The sequence below is a fragment of the Apus apus genome, chromosome 2 (assembly GCF_020740795.1).
Source record: "Apus apus isolate bApuApu2 chromosome 2, bApuApu2.pri.cur, whole genome shotgun sequence".
Classification (NCBI taxonomy): domain Eukaryota; kingdom Metazoa; phylum Chordata; class Aves; order Apodiformes; family Apodidae; genus Apus; species Apus apus.
The window spans coordinates 79,751,795-79,770,049 of NC_067283.1; the positions used below are offsets into that span (position 1 = coordinate 79,751,795).

Here is an 18,255-nt window from a genome sequence, read left to right on the forward strand (position 1 = left end):
AGCATCCTACAGTCATACAGTAATGGGTACCCCACTGCTATTAAAAAGAGAAAGATTTCATAAAGTGACAGTAAAAAGGAAAAATTACTGCCTAATAGCAAAAGTGGTAACAGAGCCCTTACTTCAGTAGCTTTTTCTCCCCATTGCATCTGTACAAGGGGTCAGATATGTTCAAAGTTAGGAAGAGGAAAGATGGCAGTATGCAAAGTCTACATAACTTTGGAGTAAATGATAGGGCTACAGCAGGGAGTATGCCAAGCTAATTTAGACCATTATGGCCAAGAAGGATCATATATGTAAGGATACTCCAGAATTATGTGTTTTACTTTACTCTTTTACATTTAAATCTTGTCACACCATAAATTTGAGTCATGCTTCATGCAGAGGATGCATCCTTCCCTGGAAAGGCAGATGTAATTGAGGTGTACTGAAATGTTCATGCTGCCTGTATTGAGGGCTTCTGAGTCTTCAGTTTGCTTCCACACTAGGCTGCAAGTGTCTCCTTGTAATGTTAATACTGGTTAACCCAACTCCCTTGGTGTGTCTGGAGATAGCTAGGAGCTTCTTTGATGCGCAGCAGGAAACTGGAAAACGTCTTTTAGACTTGTAGGGGGGAATGAAAAGAAAAGTTATCACTTTCAACTTGTTACACTAATACAAAACATACTTAAGATTGTCTTCCAGCATTTTTTTTATTCCCTTCAATAGCCTGCAAACATGAAAGGCTGAGTTCCATTCCTAAGACTAATTTTTATTGGGTTTTTTTGCCAATGTATTCAAAGCAGAAATAAAATCATTAACTCTTCTGAAGTTCACAGGCAGATGGTGATGACAGTGATGCTGGAGGGGATGGGGAAGCAACTTTTAGTTTCACTTTAACTAAAATAGGTAAAATTATATTAAATGTCAGTATTGAGGATATTGGTAAATATCTATGAAGATATGTATAAATATTAAAATAATTTCTGATTTCAGGAAAAAAAATGAAGTTGAATGTACAATCACAGAAAATAACATTTTTGTCTTATACAACTTTGTTTCTCTTTTAGTGGCAAAGCATTACTATAACACTGGTTGAGAAAGTGCAGATGGTTGCTGTAATCCTAGGATCTCTGTTCTTAGTAGCAAGTGTGACTTGGCTTCTATGGTCAGCCTTCAGCCCTTATGCAGTATGGCAAAGAAAGGACATCCTTTTTCAAATCTGCTATGGAATGTATGGTTTTATGGATCTAGTATGCATAGGTAAGCTCAAAATCTTTAAACAGCACAGACTATGGTTTAAGACTGTGACTATATCTATTTTTCTAATTGGTCACTCTAATCGACCACTCCAGTTGTTTGCAGATTTATTCTCAACTGGTGCTTTTGGCAAACAGTGCTTTTTACAGTGATACAAATACTTCAAAGTAAAAGAACCAAAGAAACTACTCTCAGACTCATCAAAGTGTCTACCCATGATCCAGTGGTGAGAACAGGATCAGTTTCAATTTATTGAAAAAATAGACAGCAAAGTTTAGGAAGTTAAGTAGATGAAAATTATGAAGACATTATTAAAATAATTAGTCAAGTCTTCTACTGATGCTACTTTATGTTAGATTGTGCCATCATGAAGCACAGAAGAAACCCTTGAGGATATCATCAAACTATATACCCAAAATTAAGTTGTACAGACATATATAGGTCACTGTGCTAGAGTCACAGAAAAGAACAGAGAAGACAGGCATGAGCGCTTTGTACATCATAAACTGTCACAAAACACTCTGCTAGTGCTAACTATAATAACTTACTGTCCTGGCTGGAGAGGAGATTTTGATTTTTTTGTAAGATCTTTTACATGTTATCTTGAGTAGGTGACACAGGGAAAAAAAAGCATATTGAAAAGTCTCAAGTTATTTAACTCTAGCTGAAATCTTATAACAGAAAATGCAATTTACTGCAAAGCTATTTTGACCAGTTTTGACCCAGCAATATTTTATGGAAATCCCTGTGGTATTTGATAAAACAACCTTGAATTGATAGAATAACTATGATCATTTGAAAAAAGATAATAAAATAAAATAAAATAAAATAAAATAAAATAAAATAAAATAAAATCGTAATTGCAGTAAACATTAAACCACATTCTTAGAATTGCAATTCCTAGAAAATAGAGAAGTCAAATGCTATCTGATGTTTTCTTTGAGATTTCTGAGTGATAAATGTTGGTTTTATCCTAATCTCATATATGGGAATTCAGAAGGACAGTGCTGAATTCTGCTCAGTCAAGTGCAAAGAAACAGAGTAATTCCTAATATCAATGTTTGTGCTCCAACCATAAAGCCATCTCATCTTTTATTGAAGCCATTCCATTACTGAGAGAGTATATTTCATGTGGATCCACAGTTCTGTTTATTTTGTAATTTTTCTAGGAGAAGCCCACTCTGGAATATTTTACAACACAGGCTTCTTCTGTGAACCCAAATCTTCTCAGACACAAAAATGAACTGAATCTAAGTTTTTAATACTCTGGACGAGTGCTCAGCTTTTAAATGAAAAAAGGGGCTCAGCTACATGCCCTTTTACATGCTGAGTCCTGAATATAACTTTTTTTTTTTTTGGTTTAACACTTAACATTGATGTTTTTGCTCCTGTTTAGAAAAACACTAAGGGAAGACAAAACGTGCTTCAGGCATTCTAAACTTTTCATTTACATGAATTCTGTTTTTTTCACAAAGATTACAATTGTAAAAAATTTACTTTGGTGTGCATAAACTAGTTGGAATAACCAGTTATTGCTATTTGTGTGACAAAACACCTAAACCAAATTCATCTCAAAACCAGTTTAGAATGTCTGTTAGCAGTCAGAAATTTTAGTGTCTTTATCTGTAGTAATGAAATATTGTAAGGCAGACCTTCAGTAGATTGGTACATGCAATTATGTAGCTGCCTCCTAGATTGTAGGCTCGAGCCACCTCTAGACTGGACACTACTGAGCTAAGCTGTACCTCACATGGCTGCCCCTCACTGCCACCATGCATGAGCAAAGTGAACATTCAGCTGTCTTCACCCACCAGATAAATTCACTTTCCTGTAATTCCATAAATGCGTATTTGTATAACCCTAATACATGGAAAAAATGATGTCAAACTAACTATAAGTAAATGTATTTGGATGATGTTTTGTAATTATAGAGTTCAGCACAGATACGACTTAACAGCTTACTAAACTATCTGCAAGTTCAGGAAGCTGTATAAAGGAGTTTTAGTAATTGCAGCATTCTGATGAGCCAGATTCATTCAGCACACTTATTCTACATATAATTGCAAGTAATCTGCCTTCTGTAAGCTTCTAAGAGCAGGAGTTCTTTTAACTCTTGAAAATATACATTAGCGTATTCAGCTTTATTCAGTTTTCTCTTTTTCTTTCATGATGAAGTGAGGGATTTTAGATGGATAGTTTTAATTTAAAACATTTTAATAAAGTACTCTAATATGTGGATGTAATTATTACTCATTAATGATTTTTAAAAGCCCCAACACTGTCCATTATGTTGATGACTTCCCAAAGGCATTAACGTATGATTTTACCATTGCATATTACATATATATAATCTCTTGTATCATAAAGCTTGTAAGGCTTACAGCCACCCACAGTTCTCACTTAGTATCTCCTCTGGTCTCATTTGTGTTTAGTCATCCATGGCATTCTCTTAGTTTTCAACAGGATTTGGAGTTAGTGAATAGCTATACTCCCACTGGAATCTCTGTTTATTTCAGTGAAAAATCTATGCAGAGCTATGGGTTTTCCTGTGCAGCCCTTATTTCAAGACAAGTGCTTAAGTTACCAAGATTATTCCAGCTGCCTTCAGTTATGCCTCCCTACAGCTTTGCATAAACAATGTGAATATTTTTCATCATTTCTGAAGTGTAAATTATCTGTACTTTTAAAAAATGTTTTGTTTTAACTATTTTTAAACATTTAAATAAATAAATATTAAATAAATAGATAAATAAAGTTTGTCTAAAGGTACTGACATATTTATATGACATCTTTGAAAACTTGCACATACTAATTTGTTTTCCCAATTATTGATTTATATGCCATCCACTTCCTTCTCAATTAAATTACATGTAACTTGTATTTTAATTCTTGGTCTTGTTTTACTTTTCACCAAAAAAAAATATTCCAATCGCCAATATGTATATAACAATTCATTCCAGTGTATGTATTCTATTGATATCAATTGCTCTCCTTATTCTACTCTAAATTTTTCCAGAATTCTTGCTAACAGGATCCTTTTTATTTACCACCATTAGTTTCAACCCTACAAGTCACTAGTCTGTACATTGCTGCATCTAAGCTGCGTGTAAAGCCGCTCTCTTTGAAACTTACTTATGGAAGAGGTTTTCCTGAGGCAAATCTTGAACATTTTAATCAAGTAGAACTATTGCCTGTGAAACCCAGAGCTATTGCAGTGGTAGTGTTAGGATCAGACCATCCATGTAAGGATTACCAAAGGAAATTAATTCATGAAGTAATATGAAATAAATTAATAACATAAACTTATTTAGCCACTGAAGGATGGTAGACCAAGCCTTTGCCATTCTAATCTGAGGACCTAGCAATTACTTCCCATAACAGTGAAGTCATACAATTTTATATATTTACATTGGAGTACAATCACAACTACTAGTCGCAAATAGTTCTAACATGAACAAAATCTCTCACAAATAATAACAGCCCACTTGCAGGCCCAGAACAACAGTGCTCCTTTAGAGCGTGAAAATCAATTGTAACATTGCACTAGGAACATGGGTGGTGCCAATAGTACTATGGCGAGGGACTAAGAGATGGATCCAATGGGTGGTGTGAATAGCCCTCTGAAAGCCTCTGTCTTGTCCACCAAGAAACTTGATGCCTAGCAGCAAGTAACAAGTAACTCCTTCGTTTTAAAAATGTACAGACTGAAGTTACTTATAGTGAACACATCTAGCTGCACTTAGTACCTACCTACTCAGAAGGTATTTTTTTTTCCTACATTAAATCTAATTCTGACTACTTTAGAATGAGTTATATTACTATTTTTAGAGTGGACAGGTTTCGCTTGTGGGCCCTAGAATAGTGTTAAGAGATGGCATTTTGTCCAGTGGCAAAATTTGTTTCTGAAAAGGGTCTTTTATTCCCTGGTAAGAGCTTGTGATTTGTCTGGGAGGATCATTCCTAAATTATTATAAGTAAGATCAATGTAATAAATAAGACAACTTTGGAACCTAATAGCACCAAATCTTAATGAACTAAGATGAGTTGCCTGTTTGTAAAGACATCCAGTATGAAAAATTTCAAGTGGTCTTGTGACTGAGGGTAAGAAATCCTTTGGGTAGAGTGGAAGAATTTCATAGTACTTGACAGTAAAAGAAAATTACGATATCTTTGTAATCCTGGATCCCACTACAATCCCTACATCTTAGAAGGAAATCCTATAGGTAGAGTCTTCTTAGAGCCTTAGGACATTTTGCCAGATCCATCACCCCAAAACTCTGTTCATTGTAGATACTAATAGGACAGAATTTCAGAACAGCTAATCATTGTGAATTCTAACACTTCCTATTGGGATCATCCAGGTAAACAAGCAATTTTTATTTCCCCTATGACTGTGCAACTATGTCTGCTGTTCAAATCCTGATGTTTGAAACAAGTCAGTATTATTCATTGATTTATCCTTGTTTTCTCTCCCATATTCTCATTCATTGCTGTAGAACTCTTCAGGAGATTCTTTGCCATTTTCTTAAACCTTCACTTTAGTGACTGACTTCTTAAAGCTTGAGCATCAAAACTTCTCCAGCACTGAAAAATCTCCATCATTCAAACCTTACCGAGTTTTCCTCTTGTTTGTGGTCTTGAACTGTTGGTACTGAGAACTTCCTCTTCCCTTGCTCCCCTGTTCCCTGGAAATTCTCTTTCAAAGAGACAAAGGATGTGTTGGAATCCTTTTGCCTCTTTTACATAGTTAGTTTTCAATCTGTTGTTTTCTCAGATTGGAAATAAAGCTTTTTATGGAGGGAATTATGAAAGTGCTCCTTTTCTCCAAATCTGACAAGTTTATTTCAAGCCTTGCAATATTTGATCCTTTGTTCAATAGCTCTTTAGAGCATATGTGAGTAACAGCTTCCATTTTGCAGAAAAGTTCTCTTTCTTGCCATTGTTGAAAAACTGTCGAAAACATAATTTCAGTAAATCCTGAAAGCTCAAAAACAGAAAAAAGAGTGTCCAAAAAGAAGTCCTAAGACTTTTTCTGTCATAATCCTGAGAGGATACTTTTGACTGTTTAAATGCATTTCATGTATCTCAATGATCCAGCTTCCTTCTCTACTCTGAAATATGTTGTTCAGGATCCAGTCAAGTGCAGGCAGGTATCAAAAAGCTTTCCACTGTGGTAAACAGGTTCTCTTCAGTTTTGCTTCATCACAGTCTTGAGGGAAACTGGGCCAAAGAATGCTGTGATCCAGTGACACATAGAGAGAAAATTAGGCTCGTCTCCCTTATCATTCTATAGGTAATCCAACAGAAAAAAAAGGGGGAGGGGAATCTTTGTCACAGCAGCTTATTTGGTTTGTGGATTTCATACATGCTCAAACTAATTTATCCCTTTTTAGACAAAATAGCCAGTCTTGAAGGTGCATTTATGTATCAACATGGCTGCTGAATTCTTAGGACAGGTTGCTTTACATATATCTGAGAAGATGAAAGTAGACATTCTGCTATCAAGAAATTTAGAATTTACTTAAGCTTATGTTGTGGGAGTTTTGCTGTATCAGATGCTTCAACATATTCCAGGCAACTTGAAAGCTTTACAAAGATGCTACATTTGCTATCATGTAATTATGAAAGCAATCTTTGTGTTTCTCCATCTTTCAGTGTACTGATAGCTAAAAATAGCGTAGGCATTGCTATCTGCAAATCATTGCACTTGAATCTGAGGTTTGGTGTTTTTATCATCCTTTCTGCTTGTGTCATCATTATTTGAATATTTCCTCTCTGGTATCAGTTAACTATGCTAAGAGAGCCCAGACACTTAATTCACAATTTGTTGTGTACTAACAGGTGATACAATCTCTTGGGATAAAGAACTATAGTCCATGACACTGCAGATCATATTACAGATCTGGCCCTGTATGGGAACATTTTTTGGCAAGAAACACACTGGACTGCTGAGCTAGGCAGATTGCTCTCCTCCCAAAGCAGGGAGCCAGAGGAAATGTGACATTAGTCAGAATCACATAAGCTACCAGGCTGGTTGAGGAACAGAGCAAAATCATAATAAAAAGGCTGAAGCCCTCTGTGTCTCCCCAGTAAATCTGGAATACACATAAAGAATGTGTGTATAAATATATCTACATAGATACATACATATGAAAAATGAATAGTTTCTTGTAATTAAATAAATTGCATGCATGCAATAAACATACATATTAGCTGGATGGAAGCTCATAAGTCAATTGGTCTGTTCAAGACTCCAGATACTCTCTATTTTTCTTGAAGGACCTTTTTTAAAAGATTTCCTGAGTCTCAACAAAAAAGACATTTCTCAACTTTTGTCTACTGAATTTTCAAGAGAAAGAAGAAAGCCTTACTATGCTCATCACAGTCAATCATAGCATTTAATTTCTTCTTGCTCTGCTGAAGCAAGACAGGAAAGTCATTATATGTGCAGCTGTTTCAGGTTTTCATAAATCTTCTGCGCTCCCAAGTTGAACTACAATATGAAATCAGATAAATTTGTTTGTACTGAATTCTGCAAAACACTCTTAAACAAGTTTAAGACCATCCTGTTCATTACAGAAGGTCTAACTTACTTACAGATCTACTTAGACCAGTACAAATCTCCATGATGATATAATGAACAAGGATAAAACTAACATAAACAGGCAATTTACAAATCTGCCAGTAAGGTTCATTTATATCGGTTTATTTAAACCTAAATACTATAGTTAGGCATTCTCAGATTATTCCAGTATTGCTAGGTGGGGCTTTAATTCAGAACAACTTTATTTTGTCTACGTGTTCCCGCCTCCCAAGTCTTAAACACATGAATAACCAGTTATGTTGCATATATACAATTTATTTGAATTATCAGAGTTACACGTAATTTAATAGGCTCTGGCAACTGCCAGATTCATTACACCATGTTACATCTGTATTTCCTCTCAAAATGGTGACATTTTGTACAAACTGATCTATTTTTTTCATAATTTCAGGACTGATAGTACATGAAGGTGCATCTGTTTATCGAGTGTTTAAGCGCTGGCGGGCTGTGAATCTACACTGGGATGTGTTAAATTATGATAAAGCCACAGACATAGAGGAGAGCAATCGAGGAGAACCCTCAGCAGGAAGGACATTGTGGTTACCGCTGACTGCATTTAGAAACAGAAGTTTAGTTCATCCAACACAGTTAACCTCACCAAGATTTCAGTGTGGCTACGTATTGCTACATCTGTTCAACCGCATGAGACCTCAGGAAGATTCATCAGAAGAAAACAGCTCTGGGGAAGTAGTGATGAGAGTGACCTCAGTGTAAAGATTAAGCTCACTGTGCTACACAGATAAGGATAATGTGCCCTGATGTTACAGGACATTGGAATGTAGTTACAATGGATGATAAAACCGTTAACACTTGAAAAACTATACACATTTTTTAAAAATTGAATGCTTTTTATATGATCAGCTAGAACACAAATACATTTTTCTGGAAAATAATGTCTCTTGCCTTTTATATAGTCTGGTTTATTAGATCTTTTGTCAATTTGTACCTGAGGTGTTTACAATACAGTTTAACTCTTAGGTATTTGAATGATGAGGAATCTAATTTTTAATTAAAAGAACATAATTGTATTTTCTTAAATTCTGGCTTTAATCCACTACTGTTATTTTTCCCACTTTCATGAAGATTAAACTGAACAACCTTCTTCCAAAAAGATAAAGAATGTTGACACAAGTCAAGTATTCTTCTTTATCTGTCTTATTTTGTTGTTTGTAGCTCAGTTCAGGTGCATGAAAGCAAGTCCCTTGCCTTTAGTTAGAAGTCCATTGCATGTTCTACAAAACAGAAGGGAAGATGCCAGCTCTTCTTTTAGCTCTCCCACATGGATGTGCAAGATGTCAGACACAAGTATGACACAGGCAGGGGAAGAGTTGTGCACTTTCTTTTGAGTCCCTGAGATCTGCAGAGTGCTTGGTGCTGTGCCTGTGCGTGGAAATGACATTATCTTCCCAGCAGTGGTGCTGAATTGAGCAGCCTGTGAATTTCTAGTACCATTCTAACCATAGGACATTGACTTCCCCATTTTTATTTTTTTTAAAAGAAGAAATTACATTACAACTTTTGGAATAGCAATAAATCCTAGTGCAAACTGAAATAGAAATAACACAAAGCCTTAGTTTTGCCAGGTACTGAATCATCATTAAAAATGAGCCAATATTCATCTTTATCATGATAGCTAATCAATGCTGTGAAGTTTGCTGTTCTATTTTTGTCTCATGGCAATATAATTTATTCAAATGGAAATGGAAATAATTTCCAACTTAATAACTGTGTTGAAGATCAAGATGAAAAAGTAGGGTTGAAACGACTCTAAGAGCTCTAGCTTGCTCAAATATTTTGTGGTGAACTGACCTTGGCTGGCTGTCCGATGCCCACCCAGCTGCTCTGTCTCCCTCTTCAACAGAACAGGGGGAGAAATAAGGTGAAAAAATTTGAGCGTTGAGACAAAGACAAGGGCATCACTTACAAATTACTGTCATGAGGAAAAAAGAGGCAATAGGGGAAAACTAATTTAATTTCTTGCCAATTAAAATAGAGTTGCATGGTAAGAAACAAAGACAAAACCTAAAACATCTTCCTTCTGCCCACCCTCCCACCCCTTCTTCCCAGGGTCAGCTTCACCCCTTCACTCCCTACTCCTCTACCTCCCCCACAAACAGCACAGGGAGATGAAAGGCCCTGGCCAGTCCATAAGAGCTCCTCTCTGCCACTCCTTCCTCCTCACACTTTTCCCTGGTCCAGCCTGGAGCCTTCCCACAGGCTGCAGTCCTTCAGGATAAATCTGCTTCCACATGGGCTCTCCATGGGACACGGTTCTTTTGGGATGTGTCAACCTGCTCTGGTGTGGGGTCCCCCGGGGGCTGCAGTGTGGATATCCGCTCCAGTACTGACCTCTCCATGGGCTGCACGATATACCTGCTCCACCGTGGTCACTCCAGGGCCCACAGGGAAACACCTGCCCCACCAGGATCTCTCCTGCGATGGGGGAGTCCCAACCTCTCCTCACAGAGGCCACCCCTGCAGCTCCCACCCCACTTCCCCCACCTGGACATCTGCACTCAGTACACAGTTCAATATTTTTCTGTCTCAAAATAAGTTGTAACCAATAGCTGAAAAGTTCTGGTTATTTTGTGCAGTAACTGGAGTGCTGTGGCTGGAAAATTCCCTCTCAGGGATTGAGAGGATGGTGCTGGAATCGTTGCAGGCCTTCCTTTTATAAGATGGTCCTGTGCCAAGACCAGACACAGGAGGCTTCTGCAACTACATTTGGAAGGGTAATTGAAATGATTTAAGCCTTGGAGCTAAGAGCTCCTCATATATTAATAAAAATTTCGGCAATGGACTCTACATGGGCCCAGCGTTCTGTGGTACAGTCTCACAAGCTCAAGTTTACATTTACTACATCTACAGATGCCTTTGTGCTCTTTAAACAATTAATGTGAAAAGCAGTACATAAGCCATGACCAACAAAATTTAATCTCAAAAAAAGCCAATTTATCTCTTGCATGGCAAATTACCTACATACGACTGACAATCTCGTTGAGAAACTATGAGAATTCACTTCCAGATTAGCTTTAAATAATTTCCCAAAGGAGGAAATTGGTGAAGAAGCAGGATGAGAGAAACTACAACTGGAGAAACCTGCTGTATCGCTGGGAATTTCTTGTTCTTAATTACTACTGAAATAAAACCTTCTTTCCCAGAAGGACCACAGTTCCACATGACCAAGCTGGATTTAGAACTACTATCTCCAAAGCACTTTCAATACAAGTAGAATAAGGCATTCTGTGATCAATATGCTTAAATCATCATGTCCTTTTAGGTACCTTTTAGTAATTGGTGATCTGCGGTATGTAAAGAATATTTCAGTGGTCCCAAAACCAAAAATGAGAACCATATGAAAGTATTTTGTTGTAAAGATATCTTTTTCATTCAAAATAATTAAGATGCTGAAAAAAAAATGACTCCCTGGAAAAGATCAATAGATGTAATTTAAAAGAGGATAAGATTTCTGTGCACCAAAATTTGAAAGACACATGAGTGTAGAACACTTCTACAACTTCTGACAGAAAAAAAGTGGTCCAATTAAGAGTAATGAAAGTGAGTAGTGAGAGAATTGTTTAGGGCAAATATCAGAAAAGCCTTTTTAATCGTAGCATTTGTCAACATTAATAATTTCTATGGCGCAATAATTTTACATCTGTCTGCATTTATTTATTTCTGTATATACAGAGCAAGATCACGAAATTATAAACAGTGAGGGGATTAACATGGGCAGGGTGCAGCTGTGGAAAAAAAAGATTAAACCTATGGCTGTGTTGTGCTGCAGAGTGTTTTCAGTAGCAAGAGTGCCAAGCGCAGGATAGAAACATTTCTATGTTGACCTTATATTTGGATTTGTGCAGCACCGCAGTGCTGTGATCACCTACATACAAGATAGATTAAATCAAATCAGGGCAGGTGCAGAGAGGGGTTATTAAGATGAAATAGGAGTAGGGAGTGTGTTTCACATGAGGAAATTAGAAGAGAGTGTCTGTTCTGGTTAACAGAAGTTGAGAGTGAATGTTACTGTTGTCTGTTAATACATTGCAGAATAATTTTTATTTATTTATTTTTTTAAGGTAAAGAACAAGCCTGAGAAGGAAAAGAACTCAAGGACACAAATAGATCACAAATAAACTTAGCTGGAAGTTCAAGATACTTTTGTAATATTCATATAAAGAATTGCAGATAATTCAAGTTAAAAGGCCTTGTGGCAGGACATCTAGCCCAAGCTCCCGGGTCTGCTCTGAGGTCAGACCAGGTTGCTCAGGGCTTTAAGCAGTCAGGCCTTAAAATTCTCCAAGGATGGAAACTGTATAACCTCTCTAGGCAACCAACTCCAGTTCTTGACTGTCCCCAGAGTAAAAAAGTTTGTCCTGCTGTCCTCTCTCTTTTCTGATTCCAATTTACATCTGTTGCCCCTCACCCTCCTATAATGCTCCGCTATGAAGCGGATGGATCTGTCCTCTTGATAACCCCCTTGCAGGAGCTGGCAGGCTGCTGTTAGGCCTCCCCTGAAGCCATCACCTCTCCTAGCTGAGCAAGACTTGATCCCTCACCTTCCCCTCACACAGCAAGTACTCTGACTCTCAGCCAGCTTTGGGGGGCTTCTGATGAACTTGCTCCAGTTACCCCATGCCTTTTCTGTACTGGGTTGCCCAGCACACTGCTGGTCAGCCCTGGCTCATGCTCAGCTTGTATTTGCAAAGATCCTCTGGTCCCCTTCTGCCCAGCCTGTGTCCACTGGTGCTTCCTGTCTAGGGACAGCCCTTGGCATGTGTCCTTGACGAGGTTCCTGGTCCCTCCAGCCTGGCTAGGTCCCTCTGGATGGCAGCCCTGACCCAACGCTGTGTCCCTGCAATCTAGCACCATCTGCAAACTTGAGACCAGGACTGTCTGTCATCTTCTCCAGGTCACTAATAAAGATTTTAAAAGGGATGGGGCTCAGCACAGACCCCTGCATTACTCCACTTGTTACTAGTCTACAGGCAGTGTAGGTCCTATTAAGCCTCACTTTCTGGATCCAACTGTCCATCCAGCTTTTCCAGTTACTGGAAATTGCTCCCAGTAAAGACAGTGACAACAAAATATCCAACCTGTTTCAGAGGGAGTTTGATGACTTTATGACAGTCATTAAGATGTTATTACTAGTGGTGGCAGCAAAATGGGATTAATACTCTCCCCTCTCTATGCTCATTTCTACATACACAAAATACATACATCCCCTTTTCTGAAGAATGTAATATCTTCTCCAAACAACTAAACCTACCTGTAATCAATAAATTAATTAATGCAAAAAGCATGTATTTAATGCCATTAAATGGCATGACACTAAAAAAACACTGTTGACCCAAATACAAAACCAGATTACAATGTGAGGTAAGGTCTTGCCTGAAGTTCCAGACATAGTAACAGCACTGGCAATCAGACCTCATGTAAAACCTGTATTTCAGTCACCATCCTGTTTGAATGTTAAAAATGCAAGTGGGACAGAATCGAGGTGAAGCACAAACTAGATAATTTGCACTACCAATTTTGAAAACTCAGTTTTTTTCCATTTTCCTTGCATTACTCCCCACATCAGTAAAACAATGGACTACATGCAGTGTAAGGGCAACTTTGGAGTTTCTCTGTAGGGACACAGGAGAAACAGCAAGAATTCTGTTTGAAACAGCCCGTCCATTCATATCAGTTTGAAAGTAAGGACAAATTGATTCTGTTCATTTGAGGATAGCAGTGTGTGCTGTTTAAACCAACTAGCCAGAAACTTTAAGTGGTGAAACACAGTCTTCCAAGGCTCTTGAGGACAAAGCCATTTCGAGTCACTGCAGTACATATAAGGTTTTAGTAAAAAGTAAAGTAAAAGTTTTTTAAAGTAAAAAAACATCCAGTTTTATAACAATTAGATTACTGTTAGAGGCATACAGTTTAGGGAGTCAAGTTCAGCAAAGGTCCCTGGACTGGATACACTAAAGAATCTTTTTGAATATCAAGAAGAAAACCAATAGAGAGCCCACTTTTTACTTTAAAAGTGTGAAAACAATTATACAAAGTCAAGCTGTTTCATAAACAATTTCTTGACCGCAGAAGGCTAATCTGATGGAAGCACTACAGAATAGCTCCCTGGATTCTCATTTCTTTCTGTTGGAATTACATAAAAGATTCAACTTCTTGTTAAAACATGCCAGGCAATACTTAAAGCAAACCTTTTCACATATTCTCCTCTTGAAACCGTGCATCCTAAGTATTAGCCTGCTCTAGCATGTAAATAAAATTTAGCAATTCAGACAGGACTGCGATGAAATAGGCTGCACGGTCACTGAGCTCTGCCAGTCTGCTGACACTCCAGCCAGAGTTTCACAGGAATTTTCAGGTTTTCTAAAGAGAAATGAAGATGCTCTTTAAAACATTTCATCTTTCTTGTTTGCCTTGCATAAAATAATTCATTTTCATAAACCTCATAATAATTTCAAAAAGTCCTAGTGAGGTACCATTTCCTAGAATCACCTCTTAGCTGTTGTGTGAGAGGAGATAAATGAGGGTTCAGGGCTGAGAGAGAACACCAGAGAAATCTTTTCAAACTGGTTACACTTGTATTCCATTTTATTAAAATCAGAAATGAGGTTTCAGATCTTTCTATGTGCAGAAATTGTCAGGTGGGTACTGATATTTCTCCTGGATTTAAGAAGAGGTATTTATAACACACTGCAGAGTGAAACTGCAGTCTGAATTAAAGGTCCTCCTCTTCTGGCATTGGAGTGCAAGAAATTAATTCCTGACATTCATGGTAGCTCTTGCCTTAACTGAGGGAATGCTTCAACAACTTTTCCAATTTGTGGAGGTAGGGCTTGCAAGGACATATGACATTTTGGCACAACCAGATGGATTCTTATGTCTAGGCTCTGACACTGTTTTATATTGACAGTGTAAGCCTCTTAGAATGAAAAAAATCTTAGCTGATACAGGTCAAAACAAATTTAAACCTATTTTTATTGACATAAAAAACAACATAAAAAGAGAAAAATCTCTTTGCAGGCAGATGAGGGAGGTGTGGAGAGGTGAGATGGGAGCAGGGCAGAAGGAGCCCACCTACATGAGACATGACCTGAAGAAGGTGAACTAGGGGGATGGTGGCTGGTGCTCCATGCTGCAAAGGATGGTGAACAACCTGCTTTGTTCCAACCACTGTGTCCTGGGGTAATTTCTTTCCTTGGCATTGAAGGAGGCAATTGACTTCACACCAAGCACCAGAACTGGCACAGTTGAAATTGTAGGTTATCCGGCAAATATGTGAGCTTACAAACTTGTAAGATTCCTAGTCCTTATATATTTCCATTTTGTGTTTCTATATTGCCTTTTTTTCCTTTCTCAATTTTTGTAGCTTTTTCTTAATGTATGATACAATTAATCCTTTGGAAGACAAGGTGATTAATCTTCAGATCCAGCTGAAACTTATTTTCATTGCCTGATGATATCTTTACGGCCATTTTGTTTGCAACTGAGAAACATATACTAACTGTATGGTGAGCCTTGTAAAGCCTCCTTAAATACAATGTAGTGTAACAGCATCCTCACTCTAAACTTCCAGGAAATTATTAAACTTGTACTAAATATGAGTCCAATATTTGGTGCTGGTTCAAATTCAATTAATTCAATAAGTAAAGACAGTGTAGAAGAACATCTGCAGATTCAGTAACATAGACTTACTGTTTCCAGGAAAATATTTACAGAAACACACAGGAGTATTGAAACTCTGGTTCTGCTGCATGCATTAAAACACTGCAATATTGATTGAGGGGAAAATTTTTAAAGGTGTATGCGTGTGTATCAAAGCTACCAGCCAGGCAGCCCACAATCCGCAAGGCCCCAGTGCCCACCAGAGCTTGGCCACACGTGGTGTGAGAGCTCAGGCCCATGTAAAAGCATCTAACCTCTCTCCTACAGTTCTCAGAAATGAAGGCAGGGAAATAGCAGTGCAAAACCATACAAGACAGGTGCTTGAGCAGATAGGCTGAGTTGAGGATGGAGCTTTGGGTAGAATTACAAATTTCTGGGCCACTAGAGTCAACCTGAAACCTGCATTCATCTTATGCTTTTAGGTTTGAGTATATTTCTCTGCTATATAAATGAGCTGTAGCTGTATACAAATTTTTAAAAAGAAAATATAAAGCCAGTGATTAAGATTTTGAGGCCAGGTTTGGTAAGGAGAGCACTTGCAACATTTTAATGGAACCTCCCTTTAGAAAAGGCATTTTTTTGAAAAAATTATAATCCAGATTGCACAAAGAAACTTAAGACCCCTTAGCATTTTTGCTTTTGCTAGCCTGGGCCTCTCTGCTTATGTGAAATCTCCTTCAAACTGAGCTGCCATTTGCTCTTTCAGATTTTTGTTTTTTCCTTTCATCCTGTTCAACTCAAATTCTCAAGTGGTTTCACAATGACGAAACAGTTCTAGTCAGCCAAAGTGGAGGACAGCCAAAATATCCAGATAAAGAGATTTTCAGATGAACTGGGGAAAATTAATTGTGCTGAAGGTACATTATTATTTTCAGTAGCATTTGGTAAAGTGGAACAGGCAGCAGGTGATTATTAATCACAGAAACATTAGTACTTTGGCTCCTTTATGCAACCTTTACTACATTAGCATGTTGCTTCCCTGCAGTCAGGGCTATTAGTTTTAAACTTATGCTGTATGTACTATCTCAGCATCGAGAGTGATACAGAAGTTTCTTCAGCAAAACTAAAGCCAGGGCTGCTGCTGTTGTACAAAGCACCAATAATGCTGTTTTAACTCAGAGCACCAAGAAAGCTACAACCCACAGAGCAGAAGTGTGCTAAGATTAAATATTTTTTTTTTTCCCACTTGTAGGAAGGAGAATTTACTCCCACTTACAGTCTAACCTTTCCTTTGGCTTATCTGCAAGTTAGACAAATTAGCCTTGATGGTATCTGGAAAAGGGGAGCAGTCATTTCTTTTGTCTTCTCTGCACTGTAAAGTCCACGGATGAATGCCAGTGAATTGCATACTGCTGTTTAAAGGAGAAATTAGAGCAAACAAGAAAAATATTACAGCAGAGAGATTAGAGAGCCTTTATGCAAACACAGTATATTTAAAATAAAGTTTTTTTTTTTAAAGAGGACCACATAATACAGCAATATTCCTGAGGGAACTGAGCTCAGAGCCACGCTCTTACTGTGATCACGAGAAAAGAACAGAAGCATCTCATACAAGTCTCCATGTGCACACTGCAGTTCCACCAGTAATGGCTGGCTATTGTTTTTGGAGGGAGCTGAAGAAGTAAAATAACTGAAGCTAGAAGATCATAATGGTGGCGTGTACCAAAAAGAAAAAAGAGACTGTCAGAAGGGACAAGTAGGGCACAGCTTTGGCTTATTTAACTCAGGAAATGCTCCTGTCTGGCTTACCTGGTAAAAATCATGTCAGCCATCTCTAAGTGTCAGACAGAGCATCAGTTGTCCCTGTTGCAATGAGCTCAGGTCTTAACAACTTTAACATAGCACCCATTGTAAAAATCCAGCCACCTCTACACCAGCTACTCTGGGACAGTGAAAAGCTTGTACTACATCAAGGGCATTATACTTTTGAGGCTATTTTGACCTACTTACATGAATACTCTAGAAGTCAAAATTATTAGACCCGAACTGTCGTTGCTCTTCTGGCATTGAAATTCTGTTCTTTCAAACACAGTGGTCAGAGACTGCTTTGTCCTGCAGATCTTGAGTTTTAGTAGAGGAAAGGAGAAACTAGTAGATAACAAGAGACAACAAAGTCATAGGAGCAGATGTGCTGCAGCCTTCCTCCCCTGCCGCCATAAACCAGCTGTTTTAAATAGACATTTAAATGCTAGGTAGTGTAGACATGAGTGTCACTACAGATGATAAGGGAATGGGTAACTTTCCACGAAGGAGCTCCCTTCGTTGATATTATGTCTAAATGGGAATGTGGGCTTTGCAGTCTGCAAGCAGATCAGGTTATTTGATGAGCAAGGGCTTCCTCATGAAATCCAGCCTGGGCTCCCAGTGTACAAGCATGCATGTGTCTATCTCTGAAACCTGAAAAAATATAACCTAAACAAACCACAAGAAAATATAACCTAAATAAACCATAATATCCTATGTGTTCCTCAGTCATATTGTCTAAAAAGAATTAAGTCATTACTGGCAGTGAGAAAATTCATTGGAACAACACAGTGAACCAGCACCAGACACGTTGGTCCAGAAAGTAAAAGGAAGCACACACATGTCAAACTGCTGCATAATGCAGGGCCTGGAACCCAACATTGTAGATTTAGGCTTTCTGAAATCACAGAAAGGTTGCCCCCCAAAAAGGAGGGGCATATTTGGGTAATTTGTTTCTTTTTCAAATGACTTCTGGATGAGAGCTGTGTCTG

The 18,255-nt window shown here is 38.0% G+C and overlaps 1 protein-coding gene across 1 annotated transcript in view; it reads left to right on the top strand.

Moving 5' to 3' along the window:
- Nucleotides 1–8,785, top strand: part of MARCHF11 (membrane associated ring-CH-type finger 11) — a 30,086-nt gene extending 21,301 nt beyond the window's left edge. The window contains exons 3-4 of the mRNA XM_051610888.1: nucleotides 1,050–1,242; nucleotides 8,235–8,785. Of these exons, the coding sequence (XP_051466848.1) occupies nucleotides 1,050–1,242; nucleotides 8,235–8,557 (516 nt within the window). The 3' untranslated portion in view covers nucleotides 8,558–8,785. The remainder of the gene's footprint in view (nucleotides 1–1,049; nucleotides 1,243–8,234) is intronic.
- The last annotated feature ends 9,470 nt before the right edge of the window (nucleotides 8,786–18,255 follow it).